General features: G+C 41.6%; 1 protein-coding gene across 1 annotated transcript in view; it reads right to left on the reverse strand.

Annotated features, from left to right (window-relative positions):
* Positions 1 to 3,563: 3,563 nt before the first annotated feature.
* AKAIN1 (A-kinase anchor inhibitor 1) overlaps positions 3,564 to 24,618 on the reverse strand; it is a 60,875-nt gene continuing 39,820 nt past the window's right edge. The window contains exon 3 of the mRNA XM_034996288.1: positions 3,564 to 4,229. Within this exon, the coding sequence (XP_034852179.1) occupies positions 4,036 to 4,229 (194 nt within the window). The 3' untranslated portion in view covers positions 3,564 to 4,035. The remainder of the gene's footprint in view (positions 4,230 to 24,618) is intronic.

Below are 24,618 nucleotides of genomic sequence, written 5' to 3' on the forward strand. Positions count from 1 at the left end.
GAAGAAGAAGAAGAAGAAGAAGAAGAAGAAGAAGAAGAAGAAGAAGATAGTAGGAAGGGAAAAATGAAGGGGGGGAAATCGGAGGGGGAGACGAACCATGAGAGACTATGGACTCTGAGAAACAAAATGAGGGTTCTAGAGGGGAGGGGGGTGGGGGGATGGGTTAGCCTGGTGATGGGTATTAAAGAGGGCATGTATTGAATGGAGCACTGGGTGTTATATGCAAACAATGAATCATGGAACAGTACATCAAAAAAATAAATAAATAAGGGGAAAAAAAAGAAGTACTGGTATTGAATATTTTGTATCCATTTTCTAGAACACCATGAGGGGATTTTTTAATATGCACTTATCTTTTTCTTTCTTCATTTCTGTAAGATAAGGTTGTCACTTCTATGTGGGAGGAGCACCTTCTCCAATTTTGCCTATTTCTTCCTATGAGCCATTTCCACTACACTATAGTCGACAAACAATAACATCACCCACTGCATTCATCTTGCTCCACACCTGGGTCAGGATTCCATGGACTTCGCATGTGGCTCTGAGGAGGAAAGATAAGTGAACTTGCCATGCTGTTGTGACCTTCTATTTTGTTCCCTCTGTGGTTTCCTTTTCCTTCCTTAGCTACCACTTTTGACGTTAATGGCATTGAACTATTTCTATTGATGATTTTTCTGAACCTTTACTGTTTTTGTGACATTTCTTACTAGAAGGCAGTTTTATTCTTCCATCTTAACATAAATATCCCCAGAAGTTATATTTCTTAAGCTCTCTTAGCTAATACATATGCTTTCAAAGTTTAACATCAGTGATTCAAGTATTCCTGTGCCAAATAATACTTGCTGTTCATCACTTAGGATATACTTATCCTCTCTGAGACTCAGTGTGACTTTATCTGCAAAAGGAGAATAAGATCTTCCCAGATGCAACATATTGTGAGGTTGTGACAATGAGAAAAATGAGTTAATGCGTAGTAATATATTTCAGTAAACTTTCTCACATTCAAGAGAAAAGATGTTATTATTGTGGTTTCCACATTCTCCTTACATGAACTAAAAGGACTTTGCTCATGTGTTTAGTCTTTTTCACCTGTTTGGGTACTATAGGAGCTAAGCTAGTTACCATATTTCTCAGAGATTTTATTCTCTATTGTATCTTACTGGAATACCCATTACAGTGAATAAGTTGAAAATTCCCTTTTCTAATTTTTTTTCATAAGACCTTAAAACCTTGAAAATTGTTATTCATTCCAGATTGGCATAAATAACATGGTTATTTTTAAATGGTTCATTCATTTTTTTGTAACCTGAAATCCCACCATAAGTGAAGATGAAGCAGCTAAAAAAGAGAGTTGGGGGCGGTGGGGAGATGAAGCCCAGGAGGCAGTGAGTTTTATATCTATTTACAATACTGTTCACACTGGATAGATTATTACAGAAAAGCGAAGTAACATAAAAGGATTTCTCTCTTCAGTCTACTCCAGAGCCAGGCAAAGTAAAAGATGAGAAACTGAATACACAGAGCTGGGAGGCCCATGTATGCTTCACCATGTAGTAAATCGGGAAGATAAAAGACATTACATAAATATTCCTATGAATTCCTAAAACCAAAAGCTGTGTGCTGGTTTATGATAACAGCCAAGTGGTAGCCCACCTTAATCCTATGCCACATAAAGCTCGATAGGCCCCTTTCAAGGCCAATAACTTTATACTGAGAGAGATCAGCAAGAGTTTAACAGATGGATTTATTTTTACGGCTGAGCTTACTTAGGATTCTGCCAATATGGCACCAACCTACCGAGTGCAGGGGTTGCGACTTTCTTTTCTTCCTCCAAGAATTTCTCAATCTCTCTGGTCCTTGCTGTAGATGCTGTGTCACAGAAAGATCATGAAAGACACTCAACATTCCAGATCCACTCATCTTTACTTCCTGAGATCCAAAGGCCACTTCTTAGCACACGTTCTTTCCTGTTCAAACCTCAGGAACAACCATTCCACAGACTTGCAGTAAAGGCCCAGGGAAGAAGCACTCTCAGGATCATGATATCTAGGGGTTTGGAAAACTTGGGGTGCCCCGTGGTGCCAAATGAATGTAAGATACATGTATGAAATGAGCCAAACAGTAGGGTGTAGAAAACTTGGCTTATAATGACAACATATTTCAAAGCTGGATATATTTTATTTACAAATAATGTTTAGATACAGAAGTTAATCTGATGTTCTCAAAGATCCCCAATGAATTAGAACAGACACACCAGAGAAGAAAGATAGCGCATTTATATATTTCCACCACATGATATGACAGCAAGGTCCAGGACTGGTTATAACCAGACATCTTAATACACATGGTGCTAGATTACTTGCAAACTACAAGCATTGGGTTTATATTTATAGTAGATCCTTCTGAATAAGTTCCCTTAATACTTTCATTCCCATTATCTACATACTGTGCAGTCACATCATATCAGTTATATGACTTCCGATCAACTTAAACTCATTCTTCAATGGTCATGAGTTCTGCTAAAAAATATTTATAAATAAATCACATTTAAATTTTAACTCCCTCTGCCCCTCTCGTAGTCATTCTTCTGTGAATTTATTCCAGCTGTGCCTCATGTGAGACAGTCTAACAAAGCTGATAAGAGTGTTTTATCCATTCTGGGAAGTGTAACATACTGGAATTCTAGAAGTGTATCTTAATATCAGTCATACCATATATGCTGATACTGGCTTCTAAAAAAAACTATCAAATGTAGACATTGATGTTCTGAAGCCAAAGCGTTTTTACTAAAGGCCAAATTCTTTCTGTTTTCAGTAGCAGCAACTCAATGACTGTTATGAAACCCAGACTATGGGATTCTAATGACTCTAGAAAGATGTGCATTATCCACATGGGAGTGGAGCAGAAGTCATACTATTGCAATAATGATGGCTTTTTTCATATGCACATATGTCCCCATAACTGCATTGTTCAAAACACTGTTACTTTATTGTTCCCACTCTATTTTCATGCTTCAGAGAGTTAAAAAAAATGGTTTTCCCATTTTCAGTGTTATTTATTCCTGATATGTATGATTTTCAAAATCTCAAAAATATAATTTTAAGTTGTGGATGGGAAAAGAAAAGTTCCTATTAGTATTAGTAAGGTATAGTGCGAAGACATAGCCTGATGACAGCATAGTATTTGCAAAGCCCCACAGCTCCTTCCACGGACACTGCACCCCATAATCAGACCCTCGTGTATCCCCAGGGTGGAATCTATGGGTCTAGTTGCTCTTCATGGGGCTGCTAAAAACAGAGTCATTGGCAACTCATGCATATAGATCTATCACTTGTCTTACTTTAATTTGAGATGGAAGAAGAAATTCCTATTTCCAAAGGATTTCTACACAGAAAGTAAAGACCAGCTATCAAACCATGGAGAGAACTGAGACCAAAAAAACTAAGTTCTTAAAAAGTTAAACTCCTCCTTTTTAAAAATTAATATAAATATATGCCTTGTAAGATCCTAAGGAACTGAGTCTTAGAATTTGCCTTTGCTCAATTTGATCTTGGACCTGAACCCAGCGGAGCTTTCAATTCCATATTTGAAGTTGACAAACTCCATTCCTTCACCTTTTCGGCGTGTCTTTTTAAAATATTATAAAGAACACAGTACCGCACTCAGTATTTCAGCCAAAAGGATTGCTGATTAAACTCACAGAAAGGTGCGTAAAAAAGCAAAAGTAAATAAACAAGACAGAATCTTTAGGGGAAAAAAGAACCTTAAAAATAAACGGTGCTGCAAAACTACTTTTGCAATTACAGTGTCCTGTTTGGCCCCACTCTGTTTCAGAGGCACTGCATTAATACAAACAGAATCGTCTAATGCACTTTTTCAAAACAGTGCATCTCAGCCAAGGGCTAGTGTGAATTCATTCTACTGCTAGGTGCCGGTGACACTCCGGTTTGCTTTACTGGCAACATTTTGGCAACGCATCCTATACTAAGAGGAAGGCTGGAAACCAAGCAGGTGACAAGAGCCAAATCTACTGTGTTACTTCTTTTCATGCTTCTTGGTTAATTCGCCGACGCCCAGCTGGAGGCTGCCCCGGCTGTCTCGGGCTCTCTCCCCGTTCTGCCGGCTCTCCTGGGAGACTTGCTGCACAGCTTGCAGGATGGCATTCTGCACAATCTGTTTGCTGGCTTTCTGCAGCTTCACCTCTTCAGGCTCACTGCCAGGTTTCTCACCTAGCCAGAAACATGAAAGGGAGGGAGAAAGAACAGAATCAATTTCAGGAACTGCTACAGGAAGGGGCAGGCAGGCAAGGTGAGACCCTAAGAAGGTGCTAGAGTGGCCCCATTAAACGTGAGGAGCCCTGCTCCTATCCTACTGCTCCTGTCTCCCTCTCCATTTGTTTGCCCCAGTCATGTGGCCAATGTACATTCTCACCATCTTGGGATCTTCTGCTGCCAGCACGTGTCATGAAAACACAGTCCTGGCCAACAAGGACCTCTGGGAAAGTTCTGGAAAGAGACACACTCGTGCCCATTTTGGCCTTTGACACCTACACCTTCTTCTGAGGCAGGATGCAGACCTAATGCTTTTAGGGGCTGCGGCCAACTTACAATAAGCATGGAGATGAAAGCCAACATTCTGGCCATGGTTGGGGAGAAAACAAGAGTCCAGTTCTGAAAGCATCATTCAGCATCCACACCAGCCCTGGACAATGTACTTCTGGACTTCTTTGCATGTAAGATAAATAAACTCCTTATTGTTAAAACTGCCATTAGTCAGGCTTTATGTTACTTGCAACTGAATGTATGCCTAACAGATTTAATTTCACTGGGGCTGGAGAAGAATAAATTATTACTGAATCTATATTGGGCTCAACCCTGTTCCTATAATAACATCCCAAGAATGAAGCCATTTGTTCATCAGAATCTGTCCTCCATGATCTAGAACAGGGATTGGCAAACCTTTTCAATAGGACCAGATAGGAAATATTTTAGACTTGTGGGCCATACGATCTCTGTGACAACGACTCAGCTCTGCTTGTTGTAGCATTAACTCAGCTATAGACAATACATAAATGAATGCATATGGTTTTGTTTCAATAACTCGTTACTTACAAAAAAAACAGGCTGCAGGCCAGATTTGGCCCATAGGCCATAATTTGCCAACCCCTGGTCTAGAATGGTGGGAATTTTCTAATTAGAAGGAAGGCAGTCTACCCATCATTGATTCTTCACCCTTCTTCCTTAGTTAAAAACAAGACAAAACCTTGGTTTTATTCAGGCAGCTGTGTAAGTAGGTATAGCTAAGTTCTGACCAAGGAAGGGAAAGTTTCATTTAGTAAACAACCTGGAAAAGGTCTTTACAAGGAAATAGGCAGACAAAGGCCCTCTGCCCTCTCCTCATCCCACTGCCTGAGACTCTGACATGATGGATGTCATTACTGGGGCTTTTGTTGACCATGAGGAAATCTTTAGAATGGAAACCATTTTCAGAGATTTACAAAGAAAAAGTTAGAAGGAACCTGAGAACGCAATGACCAAGAGCCACATATCAATCCTTGGCTGCCCACATCCACGCCTCTTTCATGTTAGGGGGGAAAAATATATATATATATTTTTTTTTATTTATTTCTATCATTATATATATATATATATATATAATATATATATATATATTATATATATATATAAAATATATATAGGGGCACCTGGATGCCTCAGTCGGTTAAGCATCTGCCTTCAGCTTGGGTCATGATACCGGAGTCCTGGGATCAAGCCCAGGATTGAGCCCCAGATTAAGACCCAGTCGAGCACTGGGTCAGGCTCCCTGCTCAGCGGGGAGTTTGCTTCTCCCTTTTCCTCTGCTCCTCCCCCGACTCATGCTCTCTTGCTCTCTCTCACTCACTCTCTCTCTCAAACAAAAAATAAATAATGTTTTTTTTAAAAAAAGAAAAAATATTTATCTTGTTTGATGCACTGAGGCAAATATATCTTATTTGGTGCATTTGGGGCTTTCTTTTATTATGCAGCAAGGTCATTACTAACTCATGCATGGCAGAATGATCATGAATCTAACATTTGACTAAAGTGTAATGAAAATTTTAAATTCCACCTGCTTATATTTAGAGTGATAAATAGAATGGGCATCATTTTGGATGTTTCCTCTATTCAAATATGCTGCTGCCATGAAAATGTATTTAAAATTGGGGGTTGTTCACCAGGATTGATTCACTGACAACAACATTTATACACCCAGGAGAACAACATCACGTAAGAGAATACTGCATCATTCCGGAGGACCAGGTAGCTCTTATCCCTTGAGACAGAGAGTTGGCATTTATTTAGCAGCATTTGTATTACTAGCACTACTTCCTGAGGGCTTTACAGTTTAATGAACAAAGTAAGATGAATCTATTCAAAACCAAGGGACAATCCTCACCTCCCTCCCTCCAAAAAAGGAGAATAAAATGAGCAATATGCACTAAATTAAGCAAAGAAGGTATCAAAAGCTACACTGTGTAACAGACAGAAACTTTAAATTAGCTGAGAAGAATACTTCAAATATGCTCTGTTAAAAAAAAAGTGAACAGCAATAATAATGTACGCTAGGGCACAGAGATTTAGAATCTGTGTTTTGAAGCCCTTCAGAGCTGAGTCCAGGTTCTTTCTACCACTTTATAGCCTTCCGATCTTGGGCAAGTCGTTTAGCCTCTGTAAGCCTGTGTGCACATCTGTCAAATGAGCAATTAGTATCTATTTTAGGAGAGTTGCTAGAAAACTAAGTGACATGACACTTATTCAGCACTCAGTGTGGGTCCTGAGGACTTAGTGTCCACCACTGTGTATTGGTTAGGGCATTGACTAGGCTGTTGTAACAAAGAAACTCAAAAATACACAAGAAAACTCACACAAGAAAGAAATATGTATTGCTCTCTCTTGTATCAGCCCAGAGGTTCTCGGGTGTGCGGGTGGCTCTGCTCCACCAGGCTACTGAGGGGTCTGCTGCCTTCTAGCTTCTTGCTCTGCCATTTCCTACTATATTGACCTTGCCTGCATGAGTGAACCTGAGTAGCCAATAGCCCACCTGGGGCTGGAAAGTAGTCAAAGGGAAAACGGAGGGCAAGTGATTTCCTTTAAAAAAATTATATAAGTTGCAAACATCACTTTGCTCACATTTCATTGGGGGAAACTGAGTCACATGGCCACACCTGGCCACACGGAAGGCTAGGAAATAAGTTGCAACCTGGGCAGCCACACGCCCTCCTAAAACTCAGGGAGGTTCTAATGCTAACACAAAGAAGAAATTGCAGATTTTTTGAAATTGCTTTTGTGTAATGGCCAAGGCTAATTTGAAGAGGAAGAGTATATATTTACAGCAGGTCAATATGAAAATCAGGGAGCTCTGTCTACTACCACTCTAGAGCATAAACGTGGAAAAGTTTAAAAGGTTCCTGTTCGCTCCTGGAAAGAGTATCTTAGCCAAACTACCTATGTGTTAGCTTTAAAATGTCCCTGCTGTACAGCTATTTTTATGTCTTTGGATGGAGGAAGGAAGAATGTAAGAATGACAGTAAGCAGAGTCCTTAATAGTAGAGAGAGAGAGAGAGAGAAACACTCTAAATTTAGCTGTGAACTAATATCTGAGCTAAATTGTCACGTTCTCATCTATCCATTAGGAAGATAAAGTGATTACAAAGTCAAAGGCAGCCTGTGCCGTGCTGTGTCTAGAGCATCCCTTTGGTGACTTACAAGGTTGGTAACCCTCATGGCCCTCATCACCACTTTGCTCTGGGTCATGAATATCTGCAGTGAAGAGTATAGGACAAAAAGAGTGGCAACTAGCTGGGACAGAGAAAGTGAGCACAGGAAGTGAGGGTAAAAGCCACACAGAACACTTGGACAGTAACAACAAAACAAAACATATTTATATATATATAAAACCACAAAAAAACCCAAATAGCCAAAGCAATCCTGAGAAAGAACAAAGCAGGAGGCATCACACTTCCTGATTTCAAACAATATTATAAAGCTACAGTCAAAACAGTATGGTACTGGCTTAAAAACAGACACACAGACCAGTGGCACAGACTGAGAGCCCAGAAATAAACCCATGCATATATGGTCAACTGATATTTGACAAGGGAGCCAAGAATATTCACTACTTTTCAGGAGAAAAACAGTATCTTCAATAGATGGTGCTGCGGAAGTTGAGTAATCATATGGAAAAGAATGAAACTTGATCCCTATCTCACACCAGTCACAAAAATTAACTCAAAATGAACTAAAGACATGAACACCTGAAACCATAAAACTCCTAAAAGACAATATGAAAAAAGGTCCTTGGAATGGATCGCAGCGATAAGTTTTGGGATACGGCACCTAGAGCACAAGCAACAAAATCAAAAATAAAGAGGGCCTACCTCAAACTAAAAAGCTTCTGCACAGCAAAAAGAATGATCAACAAATGAAAAGGCAATCTACAGAAAGAGATGAACTATTTACAAATCAAATATCTGGAAAGGGTTAATATCCAAAACACATTTTTAAAAAAACTTATACAACTTTATAACAAAAAATCAAATAATCCAATTAAAATGGGCAAAGGGGGCCGCCTGGGTGGCTCAGTGGGTTAAGCATCTGCCTTCGGCTCAGGTCATGATCCCAGGGTCGAGCTCTATGTCTGGCTCTCTGCTCAGCGGGGAGCCTGCCTCTGCCTGCCTGTCTGCCTACTTGTGATCTCTCTTTCTCTCTCTCTGTCAAATAAATAAATAATATTTAAAAAATAAATAAAATGGGCAAAGGACCTACACAGGCTTTTTTCCAAAGAAGATATACAAATACAGACAGGTACGTGAAAAGGCACTCATTGTTAATCATCAGGGAAATACAAATCAAAACCATAATGAGATATCGCCTCATGCCTGTTAGAACAGTGAGCATCAAAAAGAAAAGAGGTAAATGCTGGTGAGGATGTGGAGGAAAGGGAGCCCTGATGGGGGGTAGGGGGGGCAGGGAGATTGTAAATTGGTGCAGCCACTGTGGAAAACAGTATGAAGTTTCCTCCAAAAATTAAAAATAAAAATACCATATAATCCAGCAACTCCACGTCTGGGTTTATATCCAAAGAAAACAAAATTACTATCTTGAAAGATATCTGGATCCCCATGTTCATTGCAGCATAACTTACAACAGACAAGACTTGGAAACAACTTACTTGTCCATCAACAGATGAATCGGATAAAGAAAATGTGGTATGTATAGACAGTATATGAAAGAAAAATATCCTGCCGTTTGTGACAACATGGACAGACCTGAGGGCACTGTGCTAAGTGAAATAAGTCAGACAGAGAAAGACAAATACTGTATGATCTCACATCTATGTGATCTAAACAAAACAAAACACAACAAAACAAAAAACAAAAACAAAAACAAGCAAACTCATAAGAAAAAGAGATCAGAATTGTGGTCACCAGAGGTGGGGGAGAGAGGGTGTGGAGACACTGGATGAAGGTGGTCAAAAGGGACACACTTCTGGTTACAAGACAAGTAAGTGAATAAATAAGAAGTTTTTTTCTTTTTTTTCCTTGTGTCTATATGAGATGTGTCACATATAAGTGAAGTCATTGTGCCTACACCCTAAACTTTTACACTGACCTATGTCAATTATATCTCAATAAAACTGAAAGAAATAAAGAAGCTAGGTAAACCACAGATACATACTGTGTGTTAGGCTCTTTGGCATGCAAGGAACCCTGACAGCCTTCTGTTACTTTAAGTTTGGGGAGTTTCTCGGGGGTGGGGGGTGTGATTACTATGGGAATGCATGTGTTCTCACCGGACATCTTGGAAATATTTGTCTGAGTCTCACATTACAATTCAGAAATTGGAATCATCCAATATAGTTCCAATAATTGGATTATCTAGATTATTCTCTGCTGTTAAAGAGTTTCAGCTCTCCATCAGCAGCGCTCCCTTTCTTTCCGAGCCTCCCTGACTTCGTGCTGTTTACTTACCCTGGTTTCTGCTCACTCATGACTTGGAGTGCTTCATGATTTTACATACTGCCTTCTTTCTGAGGGCATTTCAGCTAAGGTTCTGCTTGTAACTGCCTGATTCTCGACATATCTTCAGCTGAAATTCCTGGGAGAGAAGCTGAAAGACTCAGCATACCACCACTATCCTGAAAAACATGACTTTCATGGTAGGCCACCTCCTAGGCCAGCCACAGACTGACTGAATGCCCGTGGCTCATTCTGGCCTGATCAGCTGTGGCCTCAGAGTTTGGATGAAGAGGTGAGAACACATCTGCATAGGAGGAAGGAACCATCTAAGGGCCCCTACCTGGGCAAGGTGCCAAGGGCAGGGCAGGCACTCAGAGGATTGGCCTCATCCAGTATCATAACTGACTGGTGCTCCTGTGGCATTCACTTGAAGGGACAGGGGAGAACATCCTGGTGGAGACCCCTAATAAAAGTACAGTGTGAAAACGTGCATTACAACCGGACAGAAAGCAGAACCAACCAGAGAAATCCTCAGAGTCCTGCCATTTACTTACATGCATTACATTTCCTTGAAATTAATGAATCACCTACATGTTGTAGGTGGCCAATTGCCTAATTTTAAATGATGCAAATGTCCTCTAGCCTAATTAGCGTTTACAAAATCATTCTGGTATTTCACAAAAGATGATGAATCGATTTAATTAGCTTTAAACTCTAAATGCCCAATATAAATACATCCAAGTCAAGAATGTGATGTAACTAAATTTATCTTCAGCGTCTTTCCACCTCAAATCATTATCCACCCACACATGCGCGCGCGCACACATGCACGCACACACACAGGCATCCCCGTGACAGGCTTCCCTAAGACACCCAGTCCACTCGAGGGGGACCAGCCTTCCACAGATGACATTGAGGTCGGCAGTCCTGCCTGCTCCTCAGAGTATCTTCACCTGCCCCAGTGGAAGTTGTCTGGAACTCAGTGCAATATGGTTAATAATTGGCCTTAATTCTTTATTTATACCCATTAAAACCGTACTTCTAATGACCATAGGAAGATCCTCCTGGTAACAATTTAGTTTTCTCCCCCTAACAACCTAAGTGCCATTGGCCTCTATTACATTAACCCTATTATTCTATTCCAGTGAGGTGTGTTTTAGAAAAGGTCTGTGTTTCCCTTTTGAGGCAGAATCTGATTAGTGATTTTCCTTCGACACAGAGCATGTCGCCCCGGCTGTGTCGTAAGCAGCCTCTCCATCTCCGGCCTCTCCCACGGGCTCACTGAATACTCGTCCGCCTGGGGGCAGCATAGGGCTCCGTCACCACCACCCGCCCATACTCCCTAGGGCACAGCGCCGCTGATGGTGGCCATGGAGCATATTTTTTAGCTCCCCCGCTGATTGCTTGAGACCATCAAGACAGTATTATCATTCATCAGTGACCAGCATGTGGAACGCAGAGAACAAGAACTAATTCTGGTCCCTTTATTAATGGAATGATAGTCTATTTTCCGGCTCCAAGTGCAGGAATTTTCCATGAAGGACCAGATGTTAGCTCTCACTCATTTATGCCAAATGCTAACGAAGCTGTCCTGGGTGCCCTGCTTTGCCACTGAGCAAGCTAAAGTTATGGGACTTCTCGGCAATGGAAAGTCACAGCCCCGGAGCTTCCAGCTCACTGCTGACACCACCACACCGATGCTGCTTTCCTATGCACCATAACCAAGTCAGAAGCAGCATCTGGGGTTTGAGAGTCAGAAGGCAAGACAGGTACTGGCAGGTATAGGACGCTTCTAAGTCAAATGTGAGTGAGGCCCCGCTCTTGCCATCATCACCCACATCACATCAAGTACAGAGCACTAAGAAACACTCCTGACTGTGCCTGCAATGGTCAGGCTGGTCATTTCATAATGAGGCAAGCTACTCTCGTACACGATACAGAGTTCTTTACTGAAATGCCCTATAGAACAAGAAGAGATGAAAGATATTTATTGAGCATCTCTATGCAGGGTCCTATGGAAAGTAACAGGGTCTGCTAGGCCAAAGCGTGTCATGCATGCATGCATTCATTTCTGAACAAATTACAGAGCACTTACAAGGACAAACACTAGGTTAGGTATAAGAGATTAAAATGTCAAGCAAAATAGTCACGGATCCTGCTTTACTGGAGTTTACAATACAGTGGAAGAGTCAAGTGTGGATCAAATAATCAAACAGGCTTATAATTTTGAGCTGGGACCCATGCCGTGAAGGGACATGGGAGCACATTACAAGGGAAACTGATCTAGTCTGGGATCAGGGAAGGATGTCCGGGCAGGGGACTGAGAGGCTCACAAGGTGTTAACGGATGAAAGGAAGGTGGCAGGAGCAGGAAGGGAAGAACATGTCAGGCAGGAAGTTCAAACCCACGTGGAAATTCCCCAGCATGTGTGGGACAGGGCCCTGCGGGGGAGCTGAAAGCAGCCTCAGAGGCCCCGGGGGGGCCCAGTGGCGGGGGGGCAGGGGGAAGGGAAGACCAGAGACCCGCCTAGTAAGGCAGGCCAGCCAGATGGCACAGGTCCTGCCAGGCTGGGGGGCATGGGGTCTTTTTTGGAGAGAGAAGCTGCAGTGCATCACCAAATCCGCGTCACACAGGGAACCCGGAGAAGTCGGAGGAGAGTTATGTAACCGAGGCAGAAACAGCCAGGGTTTGAGCAGGTCTCCAAGATGGAATGGAATTTGGAAAGGCCAACGGGGAAAGAAAGGGAATTCCTTCTCTGGCCTCAGAAGGCAGGACAGACGCGTGACTCACTGACTCACTGTCCTAGAGGGCTCTCGCCTTGTGGGGCCACCTAGTTTCTTAACATAATTTAACTTAATTATTACTGGGCTGCGATGTGTTATTTTTAGGAAAGCCATAAGGAATAGTGGCAGTAAAACTTGAAAAGGAAAAGACGATTTTAAGCTAGAAATCAAATTTGAGTGTGTTGGCCAAGACAAAGGTAATTTTGAGAAAAGAACAACAAATATGGAGGACCTAATTCACCAGCTAGCAATAGCAGCTTTCTGTAGCAATTCAGAAAGTGTGATCTTGATATAGGGATAGAAAAACTGGCAAAGGAGGGCACCTGGGTGGCTCAGTCGTTAAGCGTCTGCCTTCAGCTCAGGTCATGAACCCAGGGTCCTGGGATCGAGCCCTGCGTCGGGCTCCTTGCTCAATGGGGAGCCTGCTTCTCCCTCTGCCTCTGCTGCTCCCCCTGCTTGTGCTCTCTCTTGCTCACTCTCTCTCTCTTTCAAATAAATAAAATCTTAAAAAAAAAAAAAAAAAGAAAAGAAAAACTGGCCAAGGGTATAGAACAGGAAGTCTAGAAACAGCCCTACCCATTAGAGGTCACCTGATTTATGAAAACTAACTGTAGTGCAGTGGGGGGAAAATGGTATTCTCAGGCAATTGGAGCCAGGTAGTTATTCACATGGAAAAATAAGGAGCTTTGGCCATCTCACACTATACATAAAAAATCAGTACCAGGTAGACATCATATCTATACTTGAAACGTAAAGCAATCTGGAGCACTGAGGCTTTTTAGGATGGTGAAGTTACTCTGTGTGATGCTACAATGGCGGATACAAGTTGTTGTACCTTTGTCCAAAGTCCTAGAATGTACAGCATCAAGAGCGAGCCCTAACGTAAACCATGGGTGCATGATAATGATGTATTGCTGTAGTTCGGCAATTGTAACAAATGTACCAGTGTGGTTCAGGATATTGATAATGGGGGGCGGCGGTAGCGGGCAGAGGGCGGGACATGGGAAATCTCTGTTCTTTCCCCTCAATTTTGCTGAGAACCTAAAACTGCTCTCAAAGAAAAACAGTCTTTAAAGGACGATCAAGCATTTAGAAGAAAATATAAAAGAATATCTTTCTGACGTGGGAGCAGGCAAGGATTTCGTAAACAGAACACAAAAAGCAATAACCATAAAGGAAAACTGATGAATCGGACTATACTAAACTAAGTGGTTTTTGTCATGGAAACACAGGCATGGGAAAAGGCTTTGCACTTGAGGAAGTTGAGTTGTGGAAAATGTTTGTGAAAAGCCATCTGGGAGATGCTCTAAGTATTTAATTTTCTGAACACTTGGATAACAACTCAATCAAGTCTGAGTTATGAATTCAGAGAGACTCACAAGGCTGTTTTGACCACCACACAGATTTCTGCAAAACTTAGTACAGGCTTCCGTCCTTTCATCCCAAAAGACTAGGAAAATCAAACTTCTCCCCAAGTCCCTAGTTTCTGGCAGTCAGTAGCAGCTCTAGAATTTCTATGGAGGAAGGATTTAGGAACAGAAATCCAGAGGAAGGGGAAACGAAGAATTTGTCCTGAATCTAGGGTGTGCGTAGCACTTTACACAGGACTGATCAAATGTCCATTTGCCATATCAAACAACAGTGGGTGGGGTGGAGGAGACGGGGCCAGGCCACCCTGTGACAGTGATCGCCTGTCTCCTCACCTTTTCTAACCAGCTCACTTCTCCAGAGCAGGCATGTCACCCAGTGATCCAGAGCCACCAAACAAACCCAGCCCAAACTCCTGGCTCTTGCAGGCCTGACCCAGAGATATGCCAGGTAGGTGGGGGCAGCACCTCCTAGATAGCCACTCTGGAAACATGGGAGTCAGGTGTTAAGGGGACAGAGGAAATGAGCACCGTGTGAGCCTCTGTGTTGAAGAAAGTGACAATACTAGACCTGAATAGAAAGCAAAATGAACTTTGGAACCCAGGGGATCATGTGCTCTCTTCCCACCCTCAGAACTAGGTCTTTGCCCCAAGACAAGTACTACCACCCCCAGGGCTCAGCTCCCCATCCACCACGTCCCCAGCTGGGCCACCGCTCAGTTCTGCAGCCTCTGCTGCCCCTTGGTGGCGACTCCTAGCATTGCCGCAGACCCGGAACAGATAGCCTTAGGCAGGGAGCTGTGTGCCCTGGTTCCTGGATAGCGTGCGTGCGTGCATGCGTGCGCGTGTGTGTATATAGGGGAAATCCTCGACTCACAAGACTGTGTTTTTTTTTTTATCAAACACATAGAATAAGGAGCACATCGATGGTACTTTCTGACCACAAAAACTGTCACGAGACCATTTATAGATTCGTCCTCCCGAGAGTTCTGGAGCAGCTGGAAATACAGTCCAGAGCTTTCCCGTCCTCATTCAGATGAAAACTGCTTGACTGAATTACCAGATCTCTTAAATATTTAAGGAAGGTTCTGAGTTCCTAGGCAAAACTAGCCACAAGCTCTCCCTTCCTACCCAATCCTGGAAAGGGAGGGAGGGAGGGAAGGATGTTAGCTCTTGGAATGATTTTAAAGGAATCCTTAAAAAACAAAACCAAAAACTCTTCTCCCGCTGTCCTCCCTAACATGAACAAGATAATCCTCACAATCACTTTTTTTTTTTCTGCTAGAGAAGGAATCAAATGTCCAGCTGTGACAAGTCATCAGAAAGTACAAGTCTAGAACTTAACTAAATAATCTCTCAAAAGTAATTCTTCACCCCCGGAGGATGTAAGTATATAGCAAGAATCCCAGGGGGCCAACCAGAGGAACATTATGCTCTGACATCAAGTAAAATCTTGTCTACTCTCCTTGAAAGAGCATCTCCCCAACCTTTGGAAGATGATTCCTTTGCAATGTCAAAATATTTCACATATCCCTTTGTAACACAATGACAAAAAGAGGCTATGAATTCAATAATGCTTTTGGATGAATTTGAATGTTATTAATCACATTAAACAGCCTCCTCATACATTTGAAAAATTGCAGGAGTTATGTGAGACTGTGTATTCCAACCACAGAAAGAGGTGCAAATGTGCCATCCCTGTCTCTCCAAACAGCTGCTTGGCTCCCAGGGTCTTTCTTGGTCCCACATCAGGCTAGAGCTGTTAGAAGCGATAAGAGCAGACAGATGCTACAAACTAATTCCGAATGATGGAATGCGGGTAGGGCCCAGGGCATGGTGTGGAACTAGAAGCCTTCCACCAGCTATCCTCAAATTCTACCCTCTCCCAAAAAGTCACTCAGGAAACATTTATTCAATGTCTAAATATGCCAGATTTGCACAAGACAGACCAAGTTTTCACCTTCAGGAAGGAAATGATGTCTAAGATTTCTCACAGTTTTTAAGTACCACAAAATAGTTTAAGACTTAAAACAAATTAACAGAGATCAAGAATCAATTCTCGGGCACCTGGGTGGCTCAGTCAGTTCAGTGTCTGCCTTCGGCTCAGGTCATGATTTCAGAGTCCTGGGATCGAGTCTCGCATCAGGCTCCTTGCTCAGTGGGGAGCCTACTTCTCCCTCTCCCTCTGCTGCTCCCCCTGCTTATTCTCTCTGTCAAATCAATCAATCAATCAATCAATCAATAAATAAAGTCTTTTAAAAAAATTCTGTTTTTAAGTGGAAAAGGGAGGCCCAGATATTGTGTGGAGTCACTCATTTGGGGGGGTCCCACTCTGTAAGTCCCAGAGCTAGGACTAGAACCACATGCTCTGGAGACCTCACCATGACACCTTCCACTGCTGCCCAATCTGCAGGAAGGCACGGAATTAGCAGCCACTAAGAGAGCCCAAAGACTATTCCCTTCTCTGAACAAAATGGAAAACATATAAATATATGCCCTCCTTTCCTTATTTTTTTTTCCATATCAATTGTCACCTTCTGTTTGCCCTTCTAATTTTGCTCTCTAAAGAGCTGGAGTGAAGTTTCTACAAGGAAATCCAATATGTCACTTGAGTGCTCAAAATCTTCCTTGGCCTCCCATTGCAATTGGAATGAAAACTCAACCTCTCGCCATGGTCTTCAAGGCCCTGCTGACCAGGTACCTGTCTCTTGTCCAACATCACGCCCTCCCTCCTTCGCTCACTTGGCTTTATATTCAGCTCATCACAGACAAGATCTAGTTTTGAAAGTATGAATAGCCTGTTAGCCTTTACTGTGTGTCTTAGTCTGCTCAGGCTACTATAACATAAATACCATGGACTGAATGGCTTGAATATTGAAAGTATTTCTCACAGTTCTGGAGGCTAAGAAGTCCAAGATTAAGAAGCCAACTGATTGGGTGTCTGGTGAGGGCCAGATTCGTGGCTCACAGATGACCATCTCCCTGTGTCTTCACATGGTGGAAGGGCTGAGAGATCTCACTGGGATCTCTTTTCTAAGGAAATAACCCCATTCATGAGGGTTCTACCCTCCTAACCTAATCACCTTCCAAGAGCCCCACCTCTTAATATCATCATCTTGGGGGTTAGGATTTTGACATAGGAATTTGGGGAAGACACACACATTCAGTCCATAACACTGTAGGAACTTTGGCAGCTAATTTTTCCCCTATACAATGGGGACAATAATAGTGCCTCCAGTATAGGATTGTTCTGATTAAATAAGTATTTGTAGAATGCTTGGAGCCGTGACTTAAGGTGAGCAGTACCTAAGTGCCTGTTAAAGAAATAAAAATAACAAAAATAAAAGTTTGGATCCACATGGTTTCCAAGAAGCCTTTGTCTAAAATGTAAACCTTTTACACTGGGATTCGACCACTGTGGCCATATTGCATTTAGCTTCCTGACGTTAGTACTGAGAAGAAAGCCTGACATGGGCAACACCTCCACAGAAGTCTCTCCTTAAGAACATGCAGCTGCCAGAAATGCAACCCAACACGTCCCATCTGCTGATCACACACCTGTGCTTGGTGTCCACCTTCCCAGCCGGGGCATCGGCTCCCTAGGGCACAAGCCCCATCTGTCTTGCTCAGCACTCTGTCCCCAGCACCGAGCACAGCACTGGCTCACAGCGGACACTCGCAATTGGTGCGAGGAATGATGGTTGCACTAGTTTTCCAGCTTCCATTTCCCAATCTGTTCTAGCTTTCTTTCCCTGTTCTCTATGCTCCCATTAATTTCCTGCTCTTGGCCTCCTTTGTTCCGTATCGCTGCTTCCCTGGAATAGGAGTTCAAGCTAGGGAGGAAACAGCTGAAGAGATGCTCTTTTGGCACCAACTCAGCCCCTCTGTGTGAACAATGGTGCAGAAAGCAGCCTGGAGTAAGAATATCAGAAATTCTGCTCCAATTCCCAGGCCACATATAACTAGGCCAATTAGCATTCAGAAACTTTACAACAAGGTCATATCTCTTTTCCTATCTCTGTCTTCTCCATTGTCTCCTCCTTTTGCATCCCTACAAGCACCTCTAAGTGTCAGTTCTCAGCTCCCTCCATTTGATTGCAAATACTTTTCAGAAGTAGGCAGTGTGAAAACAAGCTCCCTTCAGTGGGGTCCGATGATGTTCCCAGGTGATTCACCACCTTTCAGCTGACCATTTGCCATGCAAACCCTCTCCACGTTTATAAACTCCCTGAACCCTGCACACCTCGGATCCAGGGGCTCTCAGAGGCTGTGTAGCCAGCCATTTGTGCCGAGGAAGCCCCCGTCCTAGAGGCACTGAGTGTGAATCCCACCTCTGGCCCATTCTGAGTTCACCTGAACAAGCTTCAACTTGGTCAGATTTATATCACATAATACAGGTGAAATGGGTAACAGGTGAAAACATTTGATTTGTTTCCTTAAAGCAGAGGAATGAGAAGGCACATCACCATCGTGTCATCCACAAATTGGACAAAGACATACAAAACTCCTTCTTCAACCATGAGTCTCCTTGGGCACAATTCTACTATACGTGGCTTTTCTTTTATTACACCTTTTTTTATATACCCATGAGAATCTTGGCTCTCCTTACTGTGTTGAGGTTAATTAGAAAAAAAGAACAGGTGACTGGAAATAGAAAAGGAAGTGAAGAACAAGATCAGAGGTTTTATGTCTTTTTTTTTTTTCAGTGATATTTCAGAAGGAAAAAGAAGCTGACAGAAAATAAACCCAGAGTTCAGCAGTGTGTGTTAGAGCCATGTGACAGGAGGCTAATCTGCTGTGTCTCTCCCTGCGTCTCCGGGAGCTCCAAGTCAGAGCGCAGCATAGGTACAGAGCATTCGTCTAAGATCCCATATGGGAAAAAGAAGAAAGGGAAGAGGGAGAGAGGGAGGCAGGGAGGAAACGAGAAACAGTTATTTCGAAGGACGCAAATTAGCTACCTCCCAAATAAAACTCAAATTACACACATGTAATTGAAATTGTAGATAGTGCCTTTAAAAGTTTCTAGCAAGCAAACTATGGTAAATAAAAACTGATTATACAAGATACATTATAACCAGGCTAAGATGTAAGGGTTTACACTGGTATACTTTTTAAGAAGCAAGTACTCTCATTTTTGCTTTATTTAGTGAAAATAATATATATGCATGGGTTTGCACAAGTAGATTTATACCCTACTGTTCCTCTCATCTTATTTTTTTCATTAACTCTCAAGTTCCTCAGCCAAAATTCTTCTGCCATATTTTTTTTAGTTTAACAATCATTCCACATAAGAACTATATGGGCAGTGTCTCTGAGGCCACTGAGTGCCCTCTCCAATCACACCCTCTCCTTCCAACTAAAGGTAAGCAAGCTCCTAAATTTTCTCATAATCACTCTCTTGCTTTTCTCTTTGCTACATTATTACCCATAGCTCTAGTGTGATCGTTTTCACTGCTATATAGCATCCCATTTAATGACCAGATCAAAATGTTTATTCTCCTACTTGATTCCAGTTTTAAACTATTGTGAATGATTCTGCTGCAAACATTCTTGATTTTGTGTACTAAGGCACATTCGCAAGAGTTTCCAAGATCTTGAAGCAGGAGTAGACTTCTGGGTTGTAGAGAATAAGCATGCTTAAATTCCCTAAGCGTTGTCAATCTGTTATCCAAAGGACTTGTACAAATTTATACTCCCAACGGAGAGGAGTAGTCCCACTGTTCAAAATCCTAGTCAATACCCAGTATGTGTCATTTTTTTTAAATTCCCGACCTGGTAAGCATGAAATTTTATCTTCTAAAAAAATTTTCATCTCCTGGATTTAATTTGCATGTCCCAGATACCTAACAAGGTTGAGCATCTTTTCAGAGATTATCATGATTTCCTCTTTTATGAAGCACCTATTCACCCATCTTTCCACTGAGTGGTGTTCCTTTCCTTTATTGTCTTGTGTATATTCTGGATACAACCCTTTTGTCAGTTACAGGTGCAGGAAATATCTTCTCCCTCTTGTGGCCTTTCTCTTTTCCTCTTAACTCTGTGGTTCACTTACTGAACAGAAGTTGTTTATTTTAACATAGTCAAATTTATGATTTTCTTTTTCATTTCTGTTCAGTAGTTTCTTTTGTGGTCTGAACTCACTCCTGAGCTCAGCAAGTTATTTTGGTGAAGGGAAACATGAGTGAGAAGCCAAAGATTTTTTTTCTTTCAATGTGTTTATTATTGCATTAGAGAAAAGAAGGCACAAGCATTTCATTTTGCTTTTGTCATTGACTGGAATGTACTAATCAGAACAGGGTTCTAGAATAGAGGATTAAGGCCCGGCATCAGAAGGAAACTTTGGAGAAATTGTGCAGTTCAGCCATATCTTGAAAAGTGAGCCAGAAAAATAAGGGTGGCAGAAAAACAAGGCAAGAAAGTAGAGAGAGTTGTCACTTGGTTGATACTATTTTGACCACCAGAGGGATGGTAGCCAGAAATCCCAAAAGGAATCTAACAAAGTAGACTAGAGCATCCAGAGCTGACTGCCCTTACAGCATAGCACCCCAATTTATAGTAACCAACTTATAATGAGGATAGTCACAAGCAAATGAAGGGAAAAGTAATAAGAGATGGAGCCCCTCAAGTTTTGGGGAGGTCTATGAGGGGGTTGTACCTTGGACCCCCAAAAATGTTATAAGTAATAAGGAAAGGATTTATGTGTAAAAGGCTAACTTGAGTCTATGCACTCTAAAGAGACCCTAGAGACTTGGGTCAAAGTGAGTGAAAATAACAAATTATGTAGTTCCATGGCTACATTGTCTCACCTGGCCAATTTACCAGCAGCTTCTCTTAGGAAGAAACCCCAGAAATCAGGAACCCAGGGCTGGCACAGGTGGATCTCAACTCCTGGCCCCATGTGTAAGGAATCAGAACAATAAAAACAACCCCCTGCTCTGATTGCTCTCTCTGCCCTTGCCCTGGAGGGTCTGCCAGAGGACAGAAATTCTGCATGGAGTTATTCAAACTGAGCATTTCCTATGTCCAGGCAATGTGCTAAGCATTAGGGATATTGAAATATTCCTGGCACTCAAGATATTCTCAGAAGACATGGGATATAATCTGGTTCTATGTGCAAGCCTCTTAACCCCTTAGCCTGGTTTAACTCATCTTTCAAATTACAATAGAAATGCCCGGGTGGATTTCATTGGATAACTATGAGGCTGAAAATTTATAATATTCAAATGCTATCTAGAGTTGAATATGATGTATACATATGACATCACTAATATATTTATATATAAGGCTGACGGGCTTCTTTCAAATTCTTCCCTGAGTTTAAAATTCTTATTTTTCACAGTTTTCTCTTTAGAAAGGCCTGAAGAGGGTGTAAAGAAGAAAGGGCTTCCCCATAATGTCACAGGCAGTACAAAGAGAACGAAGTGATGAAGAGGATGACCTGATACAGGGAAGGTCAGCCTGCAAGCAGGTCACAGAGCATCTGGTTGGTTTGTGGTTCTCAAACCAGCAACATAACCCACCCACCCACCCCCAGGGTTGATAGTTACAGCAATGACTATGGGATGCAGCTCAGAAATTTACATATTTAACTGTGACCGCAGGTAACTTGGATACAGCTTACCGGTGGGATGCCCTGTTATTTAAAGCTCACCTTCATCCCTATCCCTACAGAGCATGAGGAACTTAAATGGATAAGTGACAGTTTATTCAATTAAAGGGGACAAATGAGCAGATGACACAGGCCCCAAAGTGCAAGTTGGCCTTTTCCATTTACTAAATTAGCTAACTGCCAAATCTATGCTATACTTTGGGAAACAAATCAGCCATTAATCTTCAACAAGGTTTTAACCTTAATTTCAAAATTCCAATTGTTATACTTCATCTACCCGCTCTCTAGGTCTCAAATTGGGGTTCTGGAAATTAGCATCATTTTCAGGACCTTCCTCTTTCATTAGAGTTTAATTTATCAAAGCACTCAGGTTTATTGACAACATAAGAAACCTTTTGCTGAGGGAGAAATGGAGCTGCTTCTGTAATTTTTGGAACATTGAGAGATGGAAATAAATCAAGTGAAAAATTCTCAAATTCTTCTGTGTTGTGAGGCCAAAGGCATCTTTGACCAGGAACACCCTCAGACGAGTTCTTACTTATGGAAAATTTGCCTCTCATATATATGCTCTAAATTCTTTGTATGTTAAACTAAAGTCATATTGTCTTCTTGGCAGTCTTCAAGGTATTTTTTTCAATACTTGATTGGAGCTAAACAGTATGAATTAAAATGGGTTCCAAGAAGTAAGAAAATTAGAAGACATGCTTCCAAATCTCATGAAGCATTCACAAGTAAATCAATGTAGAACATTTGCAAATGATAAAAGAGAAATGCTGGCAGATAATGTTATCAATATGTGTGTTCAGAAGGCTGAACAACGTGACTTAGTATCTTTTGGCTCCATCTGGTAAACTTATGTGAGTCACATAATGTACCGGGCAGTTTATTTCAAAAATCCAACAGTACAACAATTATGCCTTTTTAGAAAACAGGGGGCTGTAATTCTATCAGATGAACAGGAAAATCATTACACATTTGAATACATATCATAGGCAGCAATTGAACCTATACAGAAATCCTGGTTTCACTGTCAACGTTGCTCACAGTTAACCATGGTCTAGGAAGCAGATGATCCTCTTTTTTTTTTTTTCAAGATTTTGCTTTTAAGTAATTGCTACACCCAGCATGGGACTTGAACTCACAATCCCGAGATCAAGAATCCCATGCTCTACTGACTGAGCCAGCCAGGTGCTCCAGATGATCCTCTTTCTGACCCATCCTCAGAAGGTCAATAGTAGCCTAATGCTGTGTCACAATGCCTACTTCATTCATGTCTCTTCATTTCATCATATAGGTATTTTATTTCATCATCATCAGAAGAAAAGTGGATACAGTATAATAAGATGTTGAGAGAGAGAGAGAAACCACACTCACATAACTTAGTACAGTTTATTGTTACAATTGTCCTATTTTATTATTAGTTACTGTTGTTAATCTCTTACTGTGCCTAATTTATAAATTAAACTTTATCATAGTTATGTGTGTATAGGAAAAAACATAGTACATATAGAGTTTGGTACTATCTGTAGTTTCAGGCATCCCCTGAGGGTCTTGGAATGTATCCCTCATGGATAAAGGGGGGAGGATTCCTGTATTTGGAAAATATTCTCTAATCATGTGCAGAAAACCTAGACCAAGATGAAAAAGGATGGTGAAAAAAACCCAACTCATATTTCAATTTAACACGCACATGGAAATGATTTTATATAAAATCATGTTACCGCAAGAGAGGGAGGGATAAGTTAATTCATAGCAAGGTCACCCACACGTCCAATGAAATCCTTCACATATAAGCTAAGCATATCTACAAGCTGGTCTCTCTAAGTAAAACAAAGGTGTGCCATGGGAAGAGCAGATACAGGCCTCATATCTCTCCACTCCTCTTTCTAAGGCGGCCACTGCTGAACCTTCGGGTCACTGGTTATAAGTGAGCATGGCTGACCCTCAGGAACCTTCTTCACTCAGCACTCCAAACAGCCCTTGTCAATTAACTGATTCTAGTAGAAAAGAGCCAGCAGTTCCGAGGCAGCAGAACCCACACGGGGCTGAGAAGTAGCCAGCTTCACCACTAGCTCACCAAGTAACTTTGACAATTGACTTATCTGGCTTCAAGCTTCCTTTGCTAAAGAGGAAAATTCCCCTAATATTCAACATTCCAAAATGTGCTGTGCAATTAACTCTGATAAACTATGACTTGCATCACTTTTAAACTATCTGAACTTTAGCAAATTAATTAAAATGTAGACAGTTTCCAGAAAGATCATAAGCATCTATTGGTGAGCAGGTTTCCTGAACTAAATAGCAGATTACCTAAGTGTCATGTTGTTGTCTATGTGTAAACCCCTCTCTAATTCATTATTATATTACTGATTATGGGGAGAAATTAAAATGCTCACATCTTGGTGAGTATTGCATAACATACAGAAATGTCAAATCATTATGTTGTGCATCTGGAACTAATATAACATTGTATGTCAACTAAAATTATAATTTTTAGGGGCGCCTGAGTGGCTCAGTCGGTTAAGTGTCTGCCTTCGGCTCAGGTCATGATACCGGGGTCCTGGGATTGAGTCCCGAGTCAGGCTCCCCACTCAGCGGAGAGCCTGCTTCTCCCTCTCCTTCTCCCTCTGCCTGCCGCTCTGCCTACTTGTGCTCTCTCTCTCTGTCAAACAAATAAATAAAATCTTTTTTAAAAATTAAATAAATAAAATTATAATTTTTGAAAAATAAAATGCTTATGTCTTATAGCAATGCATTTGGTTTTTGCTCTTGAGCCATCAGAAAATGCTAGAGTTTCAATTTTTCTGAATTAATAAGTTTGGCTCCTTAGGCACTAGTGAGTTGACATTTCCCCTCCGTTTG

Source organism: Mirounga leonina, unplaced genomic scaffold, assembly GCF_011800145.1.
Source record: "Mirounga leonina isolate KUSES-001 unplaced genomic scaffold, KU_Mleo_1.0 Mir_93, whole genome shotgun sequence".
NCBI lineage: Eukaryota > Metazoa > Chordata > Mammalia > Carnivora > Phocidae > Mirounga > Mirounga leonina.